Source organism: Zingiber officinale, chromosome 1A (assembly GCF_018446385.1).
Source record: "Zingiber officinale cultivar Zhangliang chromosome 1A, Zo_v1.1, whole genome shotgun sequence".
In the NCBI taxonomy this organism is placed as follows: Eukaryota; Viridiplantae; Streptophyta; class Magnoliopsida; order Zingiberales; family Zingiberaceae; genus Zingiber; species Zingiber officinale.
In genome coordinates, this window is record NC_055987.1 from 96,632,053 (window position 1) to 96,654,362 (window position 22,310).

Consider the following 22,310-nt stretch of genomic DNA (forward strand, 5'->3'; position numbering starts at 1 on the left):
CCTTCTATAATCAACAACACATCATATAAACAGTACTATTTCCCAACTCATCGGATCTATTGATTTAACGAATAAATCTCACCCATTGATAAGTTAAAGAAATAAATACTAAGTATACGTGTTTGTTATTATATTGGGATTAAGAGGACGCACACCATAATAACAGAGGTTCTGTTCTTTTATGTAGTCAGTATAAATCGAACAACCTCAAACGATCTTACTCAATACACACATAGTGTACTAGTGTAATTTTATAGTCAAGACAGACTAATACCAAATTACACTACAACCGTTCCAATGGTTTGTCCCAATCCATCTTGGTTGTGAGCTACTATTTATAATTTATAAGGAACTGATAACATGATCTTCTGTGTGGCACCACCCACCATGTTATCTATAATATAAATTAAATGAACAACTGCATTGACATATATATAAATATAAAATGCAAACATTTGACCAAAATGATTCTCATTTCAAAATATTGCAAAACAGATGTTCATACAAAAACTAGGCTTATAGTATACATCCCAACGACACTCAGAAACTAGTTAGTACTAGATTCTGTTGGTGCGGTTCGTACTAACGATCTAACTCGGATTTTGATGAATAAAAAGTAAGTTAAGTTAGGTTCTGTCGTGATCTAACCACTTGATTAAGTGTGCAGGAAATCCAGCTAGGTTGATGGGCCGACCGGATAGCTGGTACGAAATCCAGCTAGACCGGATAGCTAGCACGAAGTCCAGACAGGTCGACGGGCTGACCGGATGTCTGGCAAACTGGTAAGTTAAGCTAAGTCACTGGAGGAGAGTGACCAAATGAGGGCGCGTCCAGATTGAAGGGACAGTAGGTGTCGGTCTAATTTAGGTCCATTTGGGATCCCTAAGCTGACACCTTGACTAATTCCTGGTCCTGGAAGAACAGGAACTAATTACTACTCTGTATTATTATTAAATTATCCTAATACATGTTTTGCAGGGTATTTTGAACTAACATTGTTTTGCAGAGCTAAGAGAAGAAAATTACCTTCGGATGAACAGTGTCCGAAGATGCCTTCAAGCTTGATGGAAGGCGTCTTCGTACTGTTCATAGAAACGCCTTCCATGGTTATGGAAGGCACCTTCCGCGGGATAAAGTTAGCCGAAGTCATAGATAAACACCGGGCTATTGGGATCGAACTTCTCTCATTGGAGGCGCCTTCCATGGCTATGGAAGGCACCTTCCATGCCCTTTATAAGACTATCTCGAGAAGGCATTCCACAACAACACATATACGAACTACTACGCGTCCATTTAAGGCTCCAACTGCTCCGGGTTCCTGCTACAACTCTGCTACGAAGTTGTTATGTCCGACAACTGCTCCGAGGATTTTCGATCGTGACCAGCAGACCGACTCCAACACACGAGCGCCTTCATATAAATTCCTAAAGTGTCAGTAACGAGATTTCTATTTGTACTTAAATTCTACAAACGGAAAGTATAGTCTGTTACACTTCTCCGAACTCTCTTTGTACTCGATTCCCTCTTCTGGAGGTACCGGAAGAAGCTTTTAGTGGATTACCCATCAATAGGTCCGCGGGACCTGGGTTTTGGAGTAGGAGTCGCCGAAGACTTCGAACCAAGTAAAACCGCCTACGTTTTCTGGTGATTGGATTTTCATTTTTAAGTTTTCCGCTGCGTACTTTACTTTGATTTCAAAACACCAAAAAAAAACGAGTTTTTGAAAATCACGTGATTCACCCCCCTCTCATGTGCGCAATCGATCCAACAAGTGGTATCAGAGCCAAGTTATGCTCTGAATTGGTGCAACCACCAATCAAGCCGGGGGAATCGTTTTTAGATTTTTTTTATTTTTCGCATTCCATATGAATCGTTTTAAATATATCTCAAACACTGTTAATCCAAGACCAAGTCTTGGTATCCCATTTTAGTTTTTCTTCTACAGCTATCAAATGGCACAACTTGAAGGGTACAACATCGTCCGTCCTCCCCTATTCAACGATGACGACTTCCCGTACTGGAAGAAGCAGATGGAAGTGTAGGATCGAAAAGAATTTAGATATCTCCACAATGGTATAATATTATCCACTTTGGGTCTAAACCTTCATGGTTTTGCTCTTGGGCTCTACCCAAAAGGCCTCATGCCAATGGAGATATCTTTTCTCTAATAAACCCATGATCTTTCCCATGTGTTTTCAATGTGGGACTATGTTTGCAACCTTGCAACCCCAACAATCCCCCCCCTCAAACAAAGGACCACAGGCTTCCCACGTCCGATCCTTGACCTACCAGGTCTTCTTGCCCCTCTGTCCACCCGACCTACTAGGACTTCCTTTCCTAGCCACAACTAGGACTTCCTACCTAGTGTCTGGTCCTCTTGATCCAAACATAGGAGTCCCCACTTTCTTTGTTCGAGGTCAATATTGTACCCACATGGCTCAATCAGACCATAGCTCTTGTGGACAGTCGGCAATTAAACCTTCTGGCAATCCGGGCTTTGATACCAATTGTAGGATCAAAAAGAATTTAGATATCTCCACAATGGTATGATATTATCCACTTTGGGCCTAAGCTCTCATGGCTTTGCTCTTGGGCTCTACCCAAAAGGCCTCATACCAATGGAGATATCTTTTCTCTTATAAACTCATGATCTTTCCCATGCGTTTTCAATATGGGACTATGTTTGCAACCTTGCAACCCCAATAATCCCCCTCCTCGAACAAAGGACCACAGGCTTCCCACGTCCGATCCTCGACCCACTAAGTCTTCCTGCCCCTTGGTCCACCCGACCTACTAGGACTTCCTGCCTGGTGTCTAGTCCTCTTGATCCGAACATAGAAGCCCCTACTTTCTTTGTTCGAGGTCAATATTATACCTACATGGCTCAATCAAACCATAACTCTTGTGCACAGTCGGCGGTTAAACCTTCTGGCAGTCCGAGCTCTGATACCATTTGTTGGAGACCGTTGGTGGCCGACTGTCGAAGGGGTTGAATGACCTCAAATATAAAAGAAAATAAAAAGCTAAAATTAACTTTAGATAAATCTTGTCTGTCGGAAGATCTTAAAAGATTAGAAGCAGAAAATGATAAATTAAAATTAGAAAATGATTTGAAAATGCAAGTAGATATTTTGAAAAATCATACATGTTCAAATAATCAACATATTAAAAAATTTTATGGATTAAATTGGTACCTTAGATATCATAAGGGTCAAATTAGAAATATTTCAAAGAAATATGTCCCTAAGAAATATTTAACTAATCCAATTGGCTGGAACCTATATTGGATTCCTAAGTCCTGTCTTACTTGAACCTTAATTTAGATTTAGCACTTTCAGCGAAAAAATTAAATATTTAATTTCCTTATGCGGCGTTGTCTAGAAATGGTTGATGATCCAATAACCAAGAAGGCCTAGTGCCTCGCCATAGCCTAGAAGCCAAATATTGAAATAAAATGTTTAATTGACTAACTGATAAAGCATTAAATTGAAATTAAATAATGCTTTAAAAAATCTTTTCAAACATTTTTTATGGAAATTACTCAAATATTTTTTTTGCAAAGTTCTCTAAACTTAGAAATTTCTTTTACAAAGTTTTTAACTTAGAAATTTTCTTTCTGCTTGAATTTTATTTAGAATTTTTTTTTAAATTTCTAAAATTATTGCAAATTCTTTTTGGTGATATAAAAAATAATCTCCATTTTTTATGTGATCAAAGGGGGAGATGGAAAATGTTAAGTCTAGGGGGAGGTAGATTAAATCTTTGCACTTTTATTTAAAATTTATTACTTTTGATTTATGTCGGTTTACCCTATCTTAACTTGGGTTGCTCACATCAAAAAAGGAGAGATTGTTAGAACCCCAGGTTGTTTTGATGTGACCAAACAAGTTAAGTTAGGTCCTATTGTGACTTTACCCTGCGTCTAAGTGCGTAGGAACTTAAGGTACAGGAAGTCGAGCGGAAAACGCAGCTAGCGAGAAGGATGGCACGGGAAAGAGCCGACGGTTTCGGTGCGTCTGAGGGACGAGGCGCTGCAGAAGAGTACATCGACGGACGAGAAGGAAGCGTGCGGTGTTTCCGAGGGACGAGAAGCCAGAGCGGAAGATTACTCAGGGAGCAAGAGATGCAGCTAGCGAGAAGATCGATACGGGAAAGAGCCGACGGGCTCGGTGCGTCCGAGGGACAAAGAGCTGTGGATGAGTACGCTGGCGAACGAGAGGGAAGCACGCGACGATTCCAAGGGACGAGAAACCGGAACGAAAGTCTGCTCGAAAAGACCGATATTGGGTTCGGGTGAGCCTTATTTCGGTTGGTCGAAATCACCCAAGCGAGCAGAGCGGAAGATCTGGACCGAGGTGAGCAGAACCGGAGCAGAGAGCCCGGACCGCAAAAAGTCAACAAAGTTGACTTTAAGGGTTCGAGCATCCGAAATGTGACTTTTGACCCGATCACGTTTGACCGTGATCCGTTGCGAAGGGGATAATGTTTTATCCCCTTCCAGGCGCGCCTAGAACTCTCCAGGCGCCTCGACCAAAGCTATAAATATAGCATTGATCTAAGAAGCTAGATAGAACAAGCAATTTTGATATTCAACACTTGTGCGCTTCTATTGTTTAGTTTAGCTTCCTTCTTTCTGTGCTTACACTGTTGTAGAAGAGGCTTCTCCGCCTGAAGGAGAATTTAGTGCGACCATCTTCCTTGGATTAACAACCTCCCCGGTTATAACCAAGTAAAATCCGGTGCCTCATCTTTTTAGTTTCAGTCTTTAATTATTTACGCAAGTGTTATTTTAAAAGTCCGAGAAGAGTATTTTCTTTTATATTTGTACAGGGTCATTCAACCCCTCCGACAGCCGGCCACCAACGGTCCCCAACAGGAAGTATATTTGAAGACCGACTTTCACCAGTGGTTCAGCATCACCAGAGGTTACAAGGCTCCAATCGATAATGTCGAAATCCCAAGGGACCCAGAACATTAGAATCCGGAAATGAAGAAAAAAGACGTACATCGACTTCAAAGCTCTCAACATAATCCAGTGCAGGCTAACAAAAGAAGAGCTAAACTGCGTCGGCCCACATGAAAATGTAAAGAAACTTCGGGACAAGCTAATAGAACTACACGAGGGAACCAGCAATGCCAAGGTAACAAAGAGATTTATTTTTAAATAAATTATTTAATGTCAAAATGTAGGAAGGTGAGACTGTCAGTCAGCTGCACGCGAGTATAAAGGGCATCCTCAACGGACTCCACACAATCGGCCACCAATTAGAGAACCGGGACCTGATAAGGTATACCTTAAATGCATTTCCTCAAAATGCACTTTGGGCTTCCATCGTGGATGCCTATAAGATTTCGAGAAACTTATCAAAGTTAAAACTAGATGAATTATTCTGTGAACTAGAATTGCACGAACAGACCGATGCCAAATCCGAGAAAGGTCTTGATTTTATTGCAGGATCATCAAAAGACAAGTCCAAATCCAAGCCGAAACCTGAAGACGAGTCTGACCCAGACTCAGATGATGAAGAACACCTGGTGAACTTGGTAAGAAAAATATTCACCAGGAGAAAGCAGCAAGGACTTGCAGAAGATCAACTCCACCTCCAACTCTAACAATAAAAACGTGACCTGCTTCAGATGCAACAAGAAGGAGCATTACAAAACTGACTGGCCGAATCTGAAAAAGAAGAAGACCCTCAAAACGACGTGAGACGAATCATCCGAGATGAATCAGACGGCAGAGAACCGAAGCACTCCAACTACCTCGCACTGATGGCGCACGGATTTGAATCGAAAAGTGAATCGGAAGATGGGTCCAAATCCGAATCGAGCCACGAGTCCGCACTCGTTTCCGAAGATTCCGATGATGTATATTTTAATTTAAATAAAAAATTCTTTAAAATCATTGCATGCTTGAATAGGAAATTAACTACTAATGAAAATCAAATAAACGAACTAACAAAAGAAAATAATAAACTTAATGAACAATTAGAATTCAACTAAACAACTGAACCAATTCAAACTGAAATCTCAACTCAAGCTGCAAAACTTGAGGATAATTTCAAATTGAAAAATGAAATAGTTAAACTAAAGGAATTACTTGAAAAATTCACAACTAGATCCAAGTACCTCGACATGATATTTGATCACAAAGAGCTGTGTACGAACTCAGATATAAGTCCAGCTCAACCAACAAATCTTTTATATCATTAGTTAACCAAAATAAAAATCAAAGTAAAACTTGGATTATGAAAGCATGTCTAACCACGCAAGTAGGACTCAATCAATATTATATACCTAAAGATAAAAATTTATTATATAAATCAAAATAAATCAAAAGACTCTCCTTAAACTCTAAAGTTAAATCTTCAAAAATGAATACAAAACAAAAGAAAAACCCTAAATTATTTAAACCTAACTTAAATAAATATAATATAAACAAAAACTATAATCAAGTATACTATAACTATAAAAGTAATCGACATAAACCCAAAACTTAAACTCAAAATGTTCAATAATTCAAGGGAGACTCTAAATTAGTTGGCACCACCAAAATAATAACTTACCCAGGAGGGTAATTAGGAATAATCTAAATAAGGACAACAGTTTAACTTGACAAAAGTACTAGTGAAGTTTTGGATAATAGTAGGTTAGGGAAACTATGTCTATACATGTCTAGGAAGATATGATTTCGATCTGGTGCATTTGGCTTAGTGGAACTAACTGAAGCTACCCCTTACGAATCCTAATTAGTTAAACCAAGATTTTGTATTAAGTTAAGTGGATAGGACTATTTGAAAAACCTCGAAGGCATGGTTACTCTAATGATGTCTAAATGACTCACCATAGTCCAGAAGTTTATCCAAAGAATGCATATTTGTTAAGCTCAAAACTAAACTTAAATTTAACGCAAAGTTAAACCCAACCTTAAAACTGAACTTAATTCATCTCACAAAATCATAGGGTTCCCTGATTGAAAATATAAATCGGGTGAGATGACTAAGAAACTAAAAATTTAAAATTTAAAATTAAACTTAAAACTAAAAATTTTAAACTTAAAATTAAAACCAAAAAAATTTAAAATTAAAATTAAACTTAAAATTAAAACTAAAACTAAAAATTTAAACTTAAAATTAAAACTAAAAATTTAAAATTTAAAATTAAAACTAAAAATTTAAAATTTAAAATTAAACTTAAAATTAAAACTAAAAAATTTAAAATTTAAAATTTAAAATTAAAATCTAAAAATTAAAATTTAAAAATTAAAATTTAAAATTTAAAATTAAACTTAAAATTAAAACTAAAAATTTAAAATTAAAATTAAACTTAAAATCACTGTGTTTGGACAGTGGTTACTTCAAACACATGACGGGGATCACACCAAGTTCACTCAGTTAACATACAAAAGCTTAGAAACAATTGCCTTTGGAAACAACGGCAAACTCAAAGTAATTGGGGTAAATAATATTGAACTTAAAACTGATTTTATTGTTAAGAAAATATTATTTGTTGAAAATCTCAAATACAACCTTCTTAGCATTAGTCAATTGTGTGATTCTGGATATAAGGTTAGGTTATAATCCTCTGAATGCCTAATTAAGCACTTAGATAACCTTTCTATAAGTCTAAAAGGATTTAGAAAAGACTATCTATGCAATTAACCTAACCACTTCCTCACTCAAGTGTTACTTAACACAAAAGGAAGAAACTTGGTTATGACATAGAAGAATGTCACACACAAACTTTAGAAATCTAAGTAAATTAAATGGATTAGTTAGAGGCTTACCAAAATTACCTAACTTGGACTCAACAATTTGTAATGTCTATCAATAAGGAAAACGAGCAAAGTCTACTCACAAATCAACTAATCAACTTCAAACAAATTCAATACTAGAACTATTGCACTTAGACCTATTTGACTCCTATGGGATCAAATCAATAAATGGAAGTCTATATGATCTAGTAATAATAGATTATTACTCTAGATTTACCTAGGTAAAATTCTTAAAAAATAAGGATGAAACATTTGAAATTTTTAATAATTTTGCAAACAAATTAAAAATGAAAAAGACTAAAAAATTAAAAAAATCAGAAGTGACAATGGAGGAAAATTTAAAAATCACAACTTTAATCAATTTTGTTTTGAAAATGATTATCATCACGAATATTCATGCTCTAAAACACCCCAACAAAATGAAATAGTAGAAAAAAAGAACAGAACTCTACTTGAAGCCTCTATGACAATGTTAAATGAATATAACCTGTCAAAATACTTTTGGGCAGAAGCTATTAACACAGCATGCTATGTACAAAACAAGACCACTATAAACAAAACTCATAATAAGACATTATTTGAACTCTATTATAATAAACAACCTAATATTAAATATTTTAAAGTATTTGGATGCCCAGTCTATATATTAAATACAAGAGAATACTTAGGAAAATTTATCTCAAAAATAGAAAATAAAATCTTTGTAGGCTACTCACTAAACAGTAGAGGTTACAGAGTATATAACAAAGTTACACTAAGAATTGAAGAAATCTCAAATGTAAAATTTAAAGAATCTAACCAAAACCTAGAACAAACCCAGAATCAAACAATTGAATTTGTTTGAGGTACCACTAGTCAAGGGGGAGCAAATGAAAACCGAAGTCACGAAGAAGAAAATCAACCTCAACTGAATGAACCTACTAGAACCATAAGAGTAAACCCAAATCATCCAATTGACCAAATAATTGGCAACCCAGACCTAAGAGTTCAGACTATGTCATCCTTTAGAAATTTAGGTCAAATATCCTTGATCTCAAAAATTGAACCCAAAACGATAGAAGAATCCTTACTTGACCCAAACTAGATCATAGTCATGCAGGAAGAACTAGCCCAAATTGAAAAAAACGAAGTCTGGGACTTAGTACCACCACCTAACAATAAAAAGGTAATAGAAACAAAATGGATTTTCAGAAATAAACTAAGTGAAAACGGGAAAATTCTTAGAAATAAGGCTAGACTAGTGGCTAAAGGGTTTAGTCAAGTCGAGGAATTTAACTATGATGAAACCTATGCCCCAGTAGCTAGACTTGAATCTATTAGAATGCTACTTAGCTATGCAGCCCATAAAGGTTTTAAACTTTATCAAATGGATGTTAAATCCGTCTTTTTAAATGGGCTAATAAAAGAAAAAGTATATGTAGGTCAACCACCTGGATTTGAGAATCTAGATCATCCTACCTATGTCTTTAAGCTTAAAAAGGCCTTGTAGGGTCTTAAACAAGCACCTAGAGCCTGGTATGAACGGTTAATCCCCTACCTTATTATATGATAGTTAAGGATTTAGGAGGTCAGCATGTCCATTAAGGGATCTGATTTGGCGCAAAGGTAAAGTTGTTGTCATATGACCAAAAGGTCATGGGTTCGAATCTTGGAAACAACCTCTTGCAAAAAGCATGGTAAGGCTGCGTACAATAGATCCTTCCCCGGAACCTCGCATGGCGGGGGCTTCGTACACCGGGCTGCCCTAGTAGGGATCTGCCATTTGGCGAGCTCTATTCCCATATTACATTAGATACTATCTATATATATTTTTTGGGGAGGAGAGACTACCTACAATAACTGACTTTAGGTCACTCTCTCTCAGGGTCCAGGACTATATTCTATATCGAGTCCGGACCACATGCATTTTGACGATCACATCTCGCGACGTTGCGATGATGTTACCTTCCCACTCCTTTTTGTATGCCCTCTGTCAGCATCTAGATATTGACATTGCATTACATTTATTTCATAATGTCATACATGTATCCAGTCTCGTCACTAAGCGTCAGGTTCATATACCCTATTGTCACATTTTAACATACATATTTTCGACCATAGGAGTAAATATGACCCAGGGTACGTCCAGCTCCCTTAGCGCATATGACAAGTTTGGTCAGCGTCACCTAGCCCTAGTGCATATAGACATCACTGCTTAAGTGGTTCTAGCCTGGAGAGGTGGGTCGTAGCTAGCCATACCGGTCGAGGTCGAGGATGACTTTCCTATTCCAGCTAAGGGAGAGGAGTGGCCAAAGTTCACGGCTGAGGAGATATTTGGGTATGCTCCAACTTCGAACTATCCTTCGACCTCGACTCAACCCTCGACTTCTCTATCCGTCAAGGATCGACTCGCTCGACTTGAGGAGTCCTCCGCGCAGCTTCGGCAGTCTGTCTCGGATGGATTCAGCACACTCCGGGAGAAGATGACCACTGGATTTACCTCCCTCCGAGACGACATGACCACCAGATTCGAGCAGATTCTTCAGGCCCTTCGCGCTCCTAAGCGACCCCTACCACCAAACTGATTATGTCACATTATTATGCATTGTATATGACTTGACTTGCTATTTTCAATTAGTTGTTGAAATTAGAAATATGTTTGAAGACTATGACCAAATTTTCGATATTATTTTCAACATTCTAAGGCAAAATTCTTTATTTAATTTTTCTCAAAACTTCCCTATTTTTAGAATTTTCAAAATCAATTTTAGCCTTAGTCTAGATCAAACTTATAGAAAACATGTTCCTATAGATCTAGAACTTGAGCATCTCACCGACACATTAGGGTTACCTTGTTTGTGATTGCCAAACTTAGAAAGGGGTGAGATACATAGGCAGATTGCCTGAACTTAAGATGCTTATATTAGTGCATCAAAATAAGTCTGGGCATTAAATACTAAACTCATATTAATCAGGCTAAGTAATTCAGGTTAGTCAAACACTGACGGGATAAAATAACTTAACATTACTAAGCAAGTGAACACTGTTATCTTCTGATAGTTAGTTAGTAACTAACGGTTAGACAGTTAAGGATAAGTTATAGCTGATTAGATTATTTTAAAATAATCTCAGGTTCAGGGGAAGACAAATAAGTCAACAAAATTTTGAAAACATTCCATTTTTTTACTTTTAAAATTATTACATGTCTTGAAAAATTATTTTGAAAATTGTTTCAATTTTGTTAAACTACTTTAAAATAATTTTAAATATTGCAGCACTTAGCATTTTAACCTTTTGTTTTTAAACTTTTAAAGTTTTTTTTAGAAAAACTTAGCAAACCTTGAAGTTTCCAAAGTTAGTAGATTTTAAAAGTATTTTCAACTTTATCACTCTTGTAAAAATACTAACATACAATGTTTTAAAATTCATTTTGAAAAATGTCTTTAAAATATTTTTACTTTTCAAAATAAGTTGAAATAAATTCGTTTTGAAGAGGTTCTTTTCAAAACTCATTTCTTTACTTTGAAATTTTTTAATACGTTGTTTTCTTTATCATTTTAAAAGACTGAGTGGTTTCAAAACTAACTTAAAACATATTTTGTAAAATATTTTTTACAAGTTTTTATGGTTATACATTTTTTTCCTCCCTCGAAATAGTCATGAGATGTATTGTCAAAAAAAAAAAATGTTTTCTTACTTTTCCTAGTAAACTTTTTTCTGTCTATTCATGTTTTATGATGAATGCCAAAGGGGAGGGTTAAAGGGTTAAGTTGAAACAAATCGAAATCCAAATAACTTAAACCAAATCATGTGTCTATTCATTCTTGCATTTTTTTTCCTAACTTAACCCAAGTTGTGATTGCATCAAAAAGAGAGAGATTGTTAGTGCGGTTCGCACTAACGATCTAACCCGGGTTTTGATGAATGACAAGTAAGTTAAGTTAGTTTCCTTCGTGATCTAACTACTTGATTGAGTGTGCAGGAAATCCAGCTAGGTCGACGGACTGACCAGATAGCTAATACGAAATCCAGCTAGGTCAACGGGCCGACCGGATAGCTGGTACGAAATTCAACTAAGTCGACGGATCGACCGGATAGTTGACACGAAGTCCAAATAGGTCGACGGGTTGACCGAATGTCTGACAAACTGGTAAGTTAAGGTAAGTCACGGGAGGAGAGTGACCAAGTGAGGACGCGTCCGGTTGAAGGGACAGTAGGCATCGGTCTAGTTTAGGTCCATTTGGGATCCCTAAGTTGAGACATTGACTAGTTCCTGGTTCTGAAAGAAAATGAACTAATTACTACTCTATATTATTATTATTAAATTGTCCTAATACTTGTTTTGCAGGGTATTTTGGACTAACATTGTTTTGCAGAGCTAAGAGAAAAAAATTGTCTTCGGATGAATAGTGTCCGAAGGCGTCTTCAAGCTTGATGGAAGGGCACCTTCGTACTGTTTATAGAAGACGCCTTCCATGACTATGGAAGGCACCTTCCGCCGGATAAAGTTGGCCGAAGTCGTGGATAAGCACCGGGTTATTCGGGATCGAACTTGCTTCATTGGAAGCGCCTTCCATGCCCTTTATAAGACTATCTCGAGAAGGCATTCCACAACAACACACATACGAACTACTACGCGTCCATTTGAGGCTCCAACTGCTCCGGGCTCTTACTACGACTCTGCTATGTCCGACGACTGCTCCGAGGACTTCCAATCGTGACTAGCAGACCGACTCCGACACACGAGCGCCTTCACATAAATTCCTAAAGTGTCGATAACGAGATTTCTATTTATACTTAAATTCTGCAAACGGAAAGTATAATCTGTTACACTTCTCCGAACTCTCTCCGTACTCGATTCACTCTTCTGGAGATACCGGAAGATGCATTTAGTGGATTACCCATCGATAGGTCCGCGGGACTTGGGTCGGAGTTGCCGAAGGTTCCGAACTAAGTAAAACCGCCTGCGTTTTCTGGTGATTGGATTTTCGTTTTTAAGTTTTCCGCTGCGTACTTTACTTTGATTTCAAAACAAAAAAAAACGAGTTTTTGAAAAACACGTGATTCACCCCCCGCTCACGTGCGCAATCAATCCAATAGATTCAAGTCCAAAACTAGAAGCAAACTCTACAAGAAATACCCTTAGCATACAAGATAAGTAACCTTGGGATTTGAATGATAGAGAGATTCAGAAAAGGGAAAAAGTTAATGTTTTGCAAACTGCAGTAAGTAGTAAAAAAGCTCTCACTTTAAACATCAAAACCAAAGAAATTGAAGATCAAAACTGTTGAAGTCTTTAATACTCCCCTTCATGTGTGGGTGAGTAAAGCTGACACATCAATTGATGAGAATTATTCTTATGCAGGCAAGAGTGGAACCCTAAACTTCTTTTTGTTTGACATGATAAGCTGGATTTGTGCCCTAACCCCTTGCACTGGTCTGAGTGGTGAGCCAATCAATTTTAAAAAGAACTATAAACAACTCTAACACTGGATGTCTTTGTAGCAGACTGTCCTAACTGGTAGCCACTAGTTGAATTCATTTTGAAACTTTTGAATAACTAGAGACCATCTTGTGCCACCACCTAATCTTTAAAATACACTATTACAAAGGAAAACTAATCTTATTAGGATTAACAGTAGCCTTTTGTCATTGAGGTCTAATTCTAATAATGTTTCTAACATAATCTCTGAGGTCTACCAAAGAATATTAAATCATAGTTGTACCTAGACTTATCATATCTAGAGACTTGGGGATGTAGGAATCACTGTTTTAATAAGCAGTTGCTTTTATGATTATGGTATAAGGGGCATTCATATTGCATGTGCAGTTTGGCTCATTAGATGATCAGGTATTTTAAAACTATGCCACTTATTACAAGTAGTGGAAGCATAAGGATTACACGTGCTTAATCAATATTCTAGCAGGTTAAATTCCAAGTCATGTCCAAGTCAGTATTGTTTGATCTGACCAACATTGACTACATTAACAAAGAAGAAGGAAGCATATTTTATATATCTCATGACAACGGAAGAGTGGCAAGAGGATAAAGATATTTACTCAATAATCAGAATAATGACATTACATTTTAGCCCCTTATATAAAATTTTACAAACCAAAGTGTACTACTACTAAAAATTTGGACAAAGTAGACTAAATCCAATTTAAAACTCAGGAAAAAAATAGACCGTTTTAATAAAAAAACAAAAAAAAAACACTATATAAACAAAAGCACTATTAACCCACATCATGAAACAGATCATTTTTGTTTAAACCACTTTAGTTTATTTTGCATCAATTCAAGACTAATTAAGGAAGTTTCTGGATATAAAGGTACAATTTTGTAAATATATGTAACCAGACAAACAAAAAACAATAATAACTGTATCAAACACAAATAATTTGTCATTCATTGTGCATATTCTTACCCTTCATACTCCGATCCAATATCAGGCAACTTATCCCTGCTAATTTGACAAAGATAACTTCTCAAGAAAAGTCCACGAACTGGATTCTGGATACCACGGCACATTTCTACCAGATCCTTGAGGACATCTTTGGCAGGAGCCTCTTTTGATTTGATATAGACAGATCCCACTGTGCATAGGAGATACCTGATCAATTGACAATCTTAACTTCATACAAGTGAATGAGATAATATATGCAAATTATTATTCCTATGATTAACTAGCAAAAAATCAGATGTGAGCTTTAGAGGGGAAAAAGGACAGTAGATAATTTACATTGGTAAGTATACAAAGAACTAAATGCATGAACTAGACAAAAAAAAAAAAGTAAACAGTGTCAGCCAATGGACAAAATTGTGCTCTTTGAAAAACAATTTCAACTTTCAATTGCAGCAAAAAAACTGTTAACCCTCACCCCGAGGGCCCCTCCAGGATTGCCCCATGCGATATGGAAGAGAGGTAAATCACGAGGGGTTTCGCCCAACATAGTAGCCCTTTGCATGGGGTCAGGTGACTTGTGATGCATTTCACACACACTGGGAATCGATCTCATGGCCTATTGCAACAACACCACCTACAAGTACCAACTGTGCCAGCCCGTGGGGGCAACCGGGCAACAATTTCAACTTTCCAGCTTACATGTGAAGTTGTTAACATGAATAAGAAGTTCCACATTCAAGTTTATATTTGATCCAATGCTTAGCAGCATGACATTTTTCAGAATACAAACAACACTAAATAACAAAAACAAGCCATGTGAATTGCTACATGAATCTCCCCATCAATGAAAGGGCATTTGATTTTCAATGCCTAATAACATTTCAGAAAGGCTCATAATAACCAACTTTAGACATTATTTTAAGATGGTCCAAGGGGATAACTTTGTCAATGGTATATATTAATTTTATTTTGTGTTAAGTAGACCGCAACACACTGTGTAAATGCTGGAATTACTACATTCTCAGTGATACTGATTATCCAAAGGTATCAATTTAACATTTTCAGAGCACAAATCGATTTGGATAGCATATTATACCTTAAATTGTAGATCAACCCTGAACCTCGATTCAAATACCATGATATACCAGGAAATCAAACATTCATATTGATAGCTAAGAGAATAGACTATATCCAGATAGACAGCTACATCCTGGAAGTTGTCCCTGTTTTTGCATGCTCAGATTGAAAATCTTAAACCAAATAAGTTTGATTATCGTGATCCTAATGCAAATAATTAAACTCACATTAAAAACTCTCAATGTGATAATTTGTGGAAGACTGGTCCCCGCTTTGCGGTAGAAGTTAATTGGGCTAAAATTTCCAAAGCTCTTTATGCTTGCCCATTCTCATATAAGTATTTATCTTTACTAAACTAGGACATCACACAACTTGGTCTTTTTATATAAGTACCATTACAAGGTCAAGTAACATGGGGAAGAAACTCAATTGTCACACTAAGCCAAGGTCGACTTTCTTAAACATACTCAAATCATGCTGCTCTCCTGCTATGTTTAATTGTAAATGTGGACCTTCTACTCATGTTGGCAATTCACCACTTATTTTGCTATACATTCTTTAGTGAGCAAGTCTCTCAAGTGATATACATGCACACTAGTAACCAGTTTTATTAGCTTGCTAAATATGGAACATTATGATATTTTATAACGCTAAGCTGTTGCGGTGTGTAATTATGAAATCTACATGGTGGCTTTGTTATAGTACACTCAAGCAATATGCATTCTTGCTATCTTTATTAAGGATTCCTGAAATACTAATGAAGTGTTACTGTTGTAAATAGGATCTTAACTAGAATCTAGCGTCAGAGAGGCAATATGCTAATCTATTTCTATTTTACTGAATCACGACTCAGTCAGACAGAAAGAAATAATTAGATTAGACAGACATTGGTTGCCATATTTATAACGTTTCATGAGAGCAAAAAATTAGATATGTCAAATGGAAAAGAGTCATGAAAACCGATAAAGAAATTTACTTTCATTAATTAAGAACCAAAACCTACATTAGCTAATATTATTAAACAGATATATTAGAGAGAAGGTACTTCCATTGTAAAATACGGCTCACAGCTAATAATTTAATAATAAGGTTATTTGATGAAATAATCTAATTAGAATTTTTAGAAATTTTCTGGGAATTTTTCGGAACTCGTATAACGTATTTTAAGGGGATCAATTATTGGGATGTAAGAAAGTTTATTTGGGATACCCAAAGATGGGAGTTGATTGAGGAATTTAACCTTAGGTTTAATTAAAATACCTAAGTTATAAACTTCTCTCCTCCCGATTCCTTCCCTTCTCATTCTCGTCATTCCCCCTCACGACGCGGCGCCATCTCCTCCCTGATTTCTGCCCTAACCGAATCCCTTCCACCTCCGCCGACACCTTCCCCTCTCTTCTCTTCTTCTCCGCCGATCCATCTCCTCTACCGATCCCTCGCCCTCTCCCTTCTATCAGCTTCGATTCAGCACAGCATTCCATCCGCAGACAGATGGACAGTCAGAGCAGACCATCCAGACATTAGAGGATTTGCTGAGATCTTGCGTTATGGATTTCGGAGGCAGCTGGGAGGACCACCTGCCATTAGTAGAGTTCGTCTACAACAATAGCTATCATTCGGCTATCCAGATGACACTATTTGAAGCGTTGCATGGTAGACCGTGTCGGACACCCACCCTCTGGAGGAGGTTGGGAAGGCCCAGCTGCTAGGACCTCAGAGAGCTGAGGCAGAGTTGGTCTGTACTATCAAACGAAGGATGTCCGAGGTGCAGGACCGTCAGAAGAGTTATGCTGATCGGACACAGAGACCCTGGAGTTCTCTACTGGCGACCATGTATTTTTTAGAGTCTCACCCGTGAAAGGGATGAAGAGATTTGGTCTCCGAGGTAAACTAGCTCCACGATACATTGGGCCTTTCAAGATCTTGGAGAGGATTGGAGCGGTAGCTTACCGTCAGGCGCTACCACCAGCTCTGGCAGACGTTCACAATGTATTCCATGTGTCTATGCTGAGAAGATATGTATCCGACCCAGCATATGTTCTGTCAGATATATCAGTTCTCATTCAGCCTGACGTTACCTACGAGGAGGTTCCGATAAGGATTCTGGACCACAAAGAGCGTTAGCTGCGGAACAAGACTATCCGGCTGGTTAAAGTCGGATGGCAGTATCATTCGGACGAGGAGGCTCCCTGGGAGCTCGAGAATACGATTCGAGCTGGATACCCCCATCTTTTTACTTGAGGTGTGTGGGTTACATTTCTGTTCAACATTTATACTATCTATCTATTGCTAGTACCTGATGGTAAATAATGAAAATTTGAAGACTAAATTTTTATTAGTAGGGGAGAATGTAAAATACGGCTCCCAACTAATAATTTAATAATAAGGTTATTTGACGAAATAATCTTATTGGAATTTTTAGGAATTTTTAGAAATTTTCTGGAAATTCTTTGGAGCTCGTATGACGTATTTTAAGGGGATCAATTATTAGGTTTGTAAGAAAGCCTGTTTGGGATACCCAAAGATGGGAGTTGATTAAGGAATTTAACCTTAGGTTTAATTAAAATACCTAAGAAATAAATTTCTCTCCTCCCGACTCCTTCCCTTCTCATTCTCATCGTTCCCCCTCACGACGCGGCACCATCTCCTCCCTTCCACCTCCGTCGACACCTTCCCCTCTCTTCTCTTCTTCTCCGTCGATCCATCTCCTCTACCGATCCCTCGCCCTCTCCCTTCTCTCAGCTTCGTCTCTGCCCAACACCTCCAATGTCGCTCGATGCCGCAGACACCGCCCAACGCTGTGTCGCCCGACGAACGTGGTGCCACCGTTGCTCTGATGCCTGATGCTGTGCTGCCCCGCGAACACCACCCGATCGCTTCGACGTCGTGCGGCCACTGGGCTTTCCTTCTTCTCTGTTGATCGCCTGTGCCTTTCAGCCTTTTTTCTCCCTAGATCGTCACACCTTGCGCGAGTTGATCTTCAATCGAAAGGGGGAGAACCCATGCCCTCTCCCGATCTCAACCATTCTGTGCCCTAGCTCCGATTTGTCACTGCCGACCACCAGATCCCTACCTTCAATCGGCAACCTAGCTTCAAGATTGGTGTCGGACCTGATCCCTGGTCCGACATGAAGTTTCTGACCAAGCAGTATTGATCCGGCAACGTGACCAAAAGGTCTTTGTCTATGGCGGTTCCTGTGGTGTGGAGGATTGTTGGATAGATTCATCACTGGTGGAGAAGGTGCCAAGTTTTGTGCCATTGAGGTAATGGAATCTGTACGATACAAGTTTTTGGGATTTTGCTTTGATTGTTGTGGATATAGATTGAGGATTGTGATTTGATTAGGATTGTTAGATTTGGAGGGTTGTACCGTCACCTAGTTCTGACCATCTTGTTCCAACAGTGAACATCCCCGGCCGTGAGTCGATGGAGGAGCAATTCGAAATGAGGTATGTTGTGTATGGAGATTGGTTTGTATTTTGTGATGGATTGGTTGATTTCGGTTGATTGTGTTAGGTTGATATAGCTTTATATCAGTTTCTGATTGAGACTTTAATATGTTCCATCTTGGTTAATGAGCAATTAGTTGTGTTGGTTGGATTATCAGATGTGGTGGTTAGCAATTGATTATGTAGAAGAATTATACATGTTTGATTCATGATGCTTTGTAGTTGATGGAATTAAACTTGATTGGATAAGTTGAATTGTTAGTTCATGTCTTTCTTGGATTAAATTGAAGTATGTGAAGGAAGAGTTTGGATCAATTTAGATTGCTTAATAGTTGTTATCTTGATTATAAATCCTTAGTTTTATCTCATATCCTGTATTTGTAGGATTCGAGTTGGATGTGATCTTTTGGATCTATTGAAGACGAATGACACGATCTACGTATAAAAGCGGGTACCTTTAACTTATCTCTTTTGATATTGTCATTATAATATGCGTAGTAATTTATAGCTAGTAGTAATGGTTGTGTTTTTAGCTACCATTGGTATGTCACTACTTGATACCTATAGCATGTCTTTATTTGTTATTATCTGTTATGCATTAGACTTATATTCTTTTGTTCTTGTCATGTGTACTTATGATCATATAAGTAGTGACAAACATTGTCTTACTGTGTACAGGACTAGTTACTAGACATATCTAACATGTGTACCTAGTTTCATGATACTTAGATCCTTGTTGGATTTCTTTACCTTTTGGTATATATTATGGACTTGTCAGGATTTACATGTTGTAGTGGCATGCACCATCTTGCATGATTGCATGCTGAGCGATTATCGGCTTCATTGTTATTGAGCACATCGTCAGTTACATGATCTGCACACAAAACCACTCATGGGTTAGTGGTACATCAGGCAGGTTGTGCGCTGCTCTGTCAGGGCTCCGCTGGTCCACTCATGGGTAACAATAACTGCAGCGTGTAGCGGGCAGGGATCCCTCCCCTTGACCATGATACAGGGAGATGAGAGCTTAGACTCCCCCACTATGTTTGGGGTAGGAGGATAGGTGTACTCCGACAACATCCTGTCCACTCGGTCACTCATGAGTAGTGATGGCAGAGTGCACAGTTGTCATAGTCCTACCCACTCGGTCTCACCATCGCATGTGAGATGGCTGACTGGCGTCAGAGGTGACCATGTCATTTGTATCATATGCATAGATTGCATTTATTGCTTGTGATTGCTGCATTTTGTATGTTGCATTTTTGGGTGGTTACATATGATTGACATGCACACAGGAGACATTTTGTGTCTGGTCTGACGACCCTTATATCCTGATAGGAGGTCCTGGTGAGTACAATTTCTTCAGCCTTTTCAGTTCACATTTCCTATTATTGTTCGGGAACTGTACCCCATGATTATTATGATAGTTATATTTTACTATGCATGTCCGTTTGATACCCGCTGAGTTGTTGAACTCACTACCTCTTATTTTTCCTGTTGTTTTCAAGTTAGCACATAGATATGTCGTGTCGCTTGGAGTATCCTGTCTGTCGATCCCACGTCACATCAAAAGACGGTTTACCTCGCTCTTGATTTTCTTTTTATATATTCTTTATTGATTTAGCTTTGTATTGGTGTTTAATCATGTGGCTATTTTATTATTTTGGTGTTGTATTTGTGTTTAAGTCGTGCCGACACACATTGTGTTATTTTGGTTTGTACAGGCTTTCCTTTTGTGTTTTTCCGTTGTATTTTGGTACAACCGAGTGGGTTGTTTAATATATAACTGCGTGGTTGTGTTTTTAGTACAGTCGTGTGGGTTGTTTATTATATATAACTGTGTGGTTGTATATATATTCCAGCCGAGTGGGCTGATAAGTACTTGTGAATGTATATGTGATTCAGATTGTCACTAGTACACGGAGATGCTGTCGGATTTTCCTCTCGCAGAGACTCCTCTGAGGCGTGACATCCACTGTATGGTTTACTAAATGCTATCATAAGCTTAAATTATAGAAAAAAAGGAGGAGAAACTACAAAAGGAAGTGTCTAAACTCACTCATATGAGCATGTAGTTGAGAAAGTAGAGAAAACCAATATCTTTAAGAACAAAATGGGGAACCGGGGTTTGCATACATACAGCCTGGGTAAGATGTTGCCCGCATGCTGAACGAGCTCATAAAGCTCGATAACCGAGATAGTGCCTCGAGCGGTTTCCTCTCTGAAGAACATCTCCACCTTCCTCAATTCATCAAACGCCCTCATATCTTCTCAATCCCAAAACAGAAACCCATCAATATCAAATTTTGATACAACCATTATCAAAAAGGAGCAAGATAAACTGGGAATCCGCATTCAACATACAGAGTTCATAGTATTTGTGCGGGGAGAGAAGAGAGGTCCGGAGCTCCGAGAGCATCTGAACCGAATGCTTGAGTGCGTCCTTCAAATCATTGGAATCCTAAAAGAGAGTGGGATATACGGATCAGGCGAAAACGAGAACAATTAGGGTTCAAATCAGTAACTGGGATCGGGATAGATCGAACCAGGGCGCGATGCATGTAGAAGGCGTTGTGCTGGATGCCGGCGATGCCCTCGGCCAGCCATTTCTCTTCGTCCTCAGTGTCCGGCAGCATCTCGATCAGCGGGAGGAGATCTCCTACGCTCCAAATGTAAGAGATCGTTCGATTTGACCTCTTCTCCTTCGCCTGCCGCTGCTCCTTTCCTCTTCGTCTTCCGGTCCTTGGATTTGGGATTTTGACGACATGGCCGAGCTGGCGTCACTGTTTCCTGCGATAGCAAGCTGGCCCGCCGAACCGCGAGCTCCTCGGTTCGCTTGATGAAAGGTTAAACCGGTAGATCAGTGAGCGTGCTGGGCTGCCAGTGATCTACCTGACACGGCGCTTACCCCACAAGTGAGATTGCCCGACATAGTCAGCCCAATTTAAAGATTTTAAAATATAAAATTAATTCAAAATGTTTTTTAAAATAGAAAATTAATTTTTAAATTTATTATAAAATATATTTTTATTGTTAATTTCTTATATTTTAATTTTATATTATCCCACTTTTTACTATTAAATTAAAAATCTCGACCATTTAATAATCACATATGCATAACCTTATTTTTTTTTAATAATCACATATGCATAACCATTTAATAATCACATATGCATAAACATTTAATAATCAATTTAATATTTTTTTCTTTTCACGTCAAAAATAATTTCAAACATTATTAGTAATTTTAACCTCTTATCCTTCTTAAATCACATATGCATAACTTAATTTCTACTATTTACATCGCTTGTTCTTATTATCTCAATTTTCATCGGTTCTTCATCGTTCTCTTCTCCCTCTCTCTCCAATTTTTGTTGTACAGTTTTTTCTTTCTTATCCTTTAATATTACAATGTATCAATCCATCTATTTTGGCTCTTCTGCATATCGCTGCATCACTTCATTTGTATCTCATCGATTCTTTAGGGAAAATCATAGTTGCATCTATCCATCTTTGTATCTCATCATTATGTTATCGTTTCTTCAGGTGATATAAGACATTCTCGCTACATAACTTGAGGTATAATTAATGACCTAATTTCTACTTTGTTTTCGGATGATGCA

At 37.9% G+C, this 22,310-nt stretch overlaps 1 protein-coding gene across 2 annotated transcripts in view; it reads right to left on the reverse strand.

The window, feature by feature from the left end:
- LOC122027284 (vacuolar protein sorting-associated protein 35B-like) overlaps positions 1-21,498 on the reverse strand; it is a 34,097-nt gene extending 12,599 nt beyond the window's left edge. Inside the window, exons 1-4 of one of the 2 annotated variants that reach the window (XM_042586208.1) lie at positions 21,234-21,498; positions 21,052-21,148; positions 20,828-20,954; positions 14,182-14,367 (exon numbers count right to left, since the gene is read on the reverse strand). In XM_042586208.1, the coding sequence (XP_042442142.1) occupies positions 14,182-14,367; positions 20,828-20,954; positions 21,052-21,148; positions 21,234-21,323 (500 nt within the window). In that variant the 5' untranslated portion in view covers positions 21,324-21,498. Of the gene's footprint in view, positions 1-14,181; positions 14,368-20,827; positions 20,955-21,051; positions 21,149-21,233 lie in introns of those variants that run through there. The other variant, XM_042586216.1, reaches the window with a different exon arrangement.
- Positions 21,499-22,310: the final 812 nt, after the last annotated feature.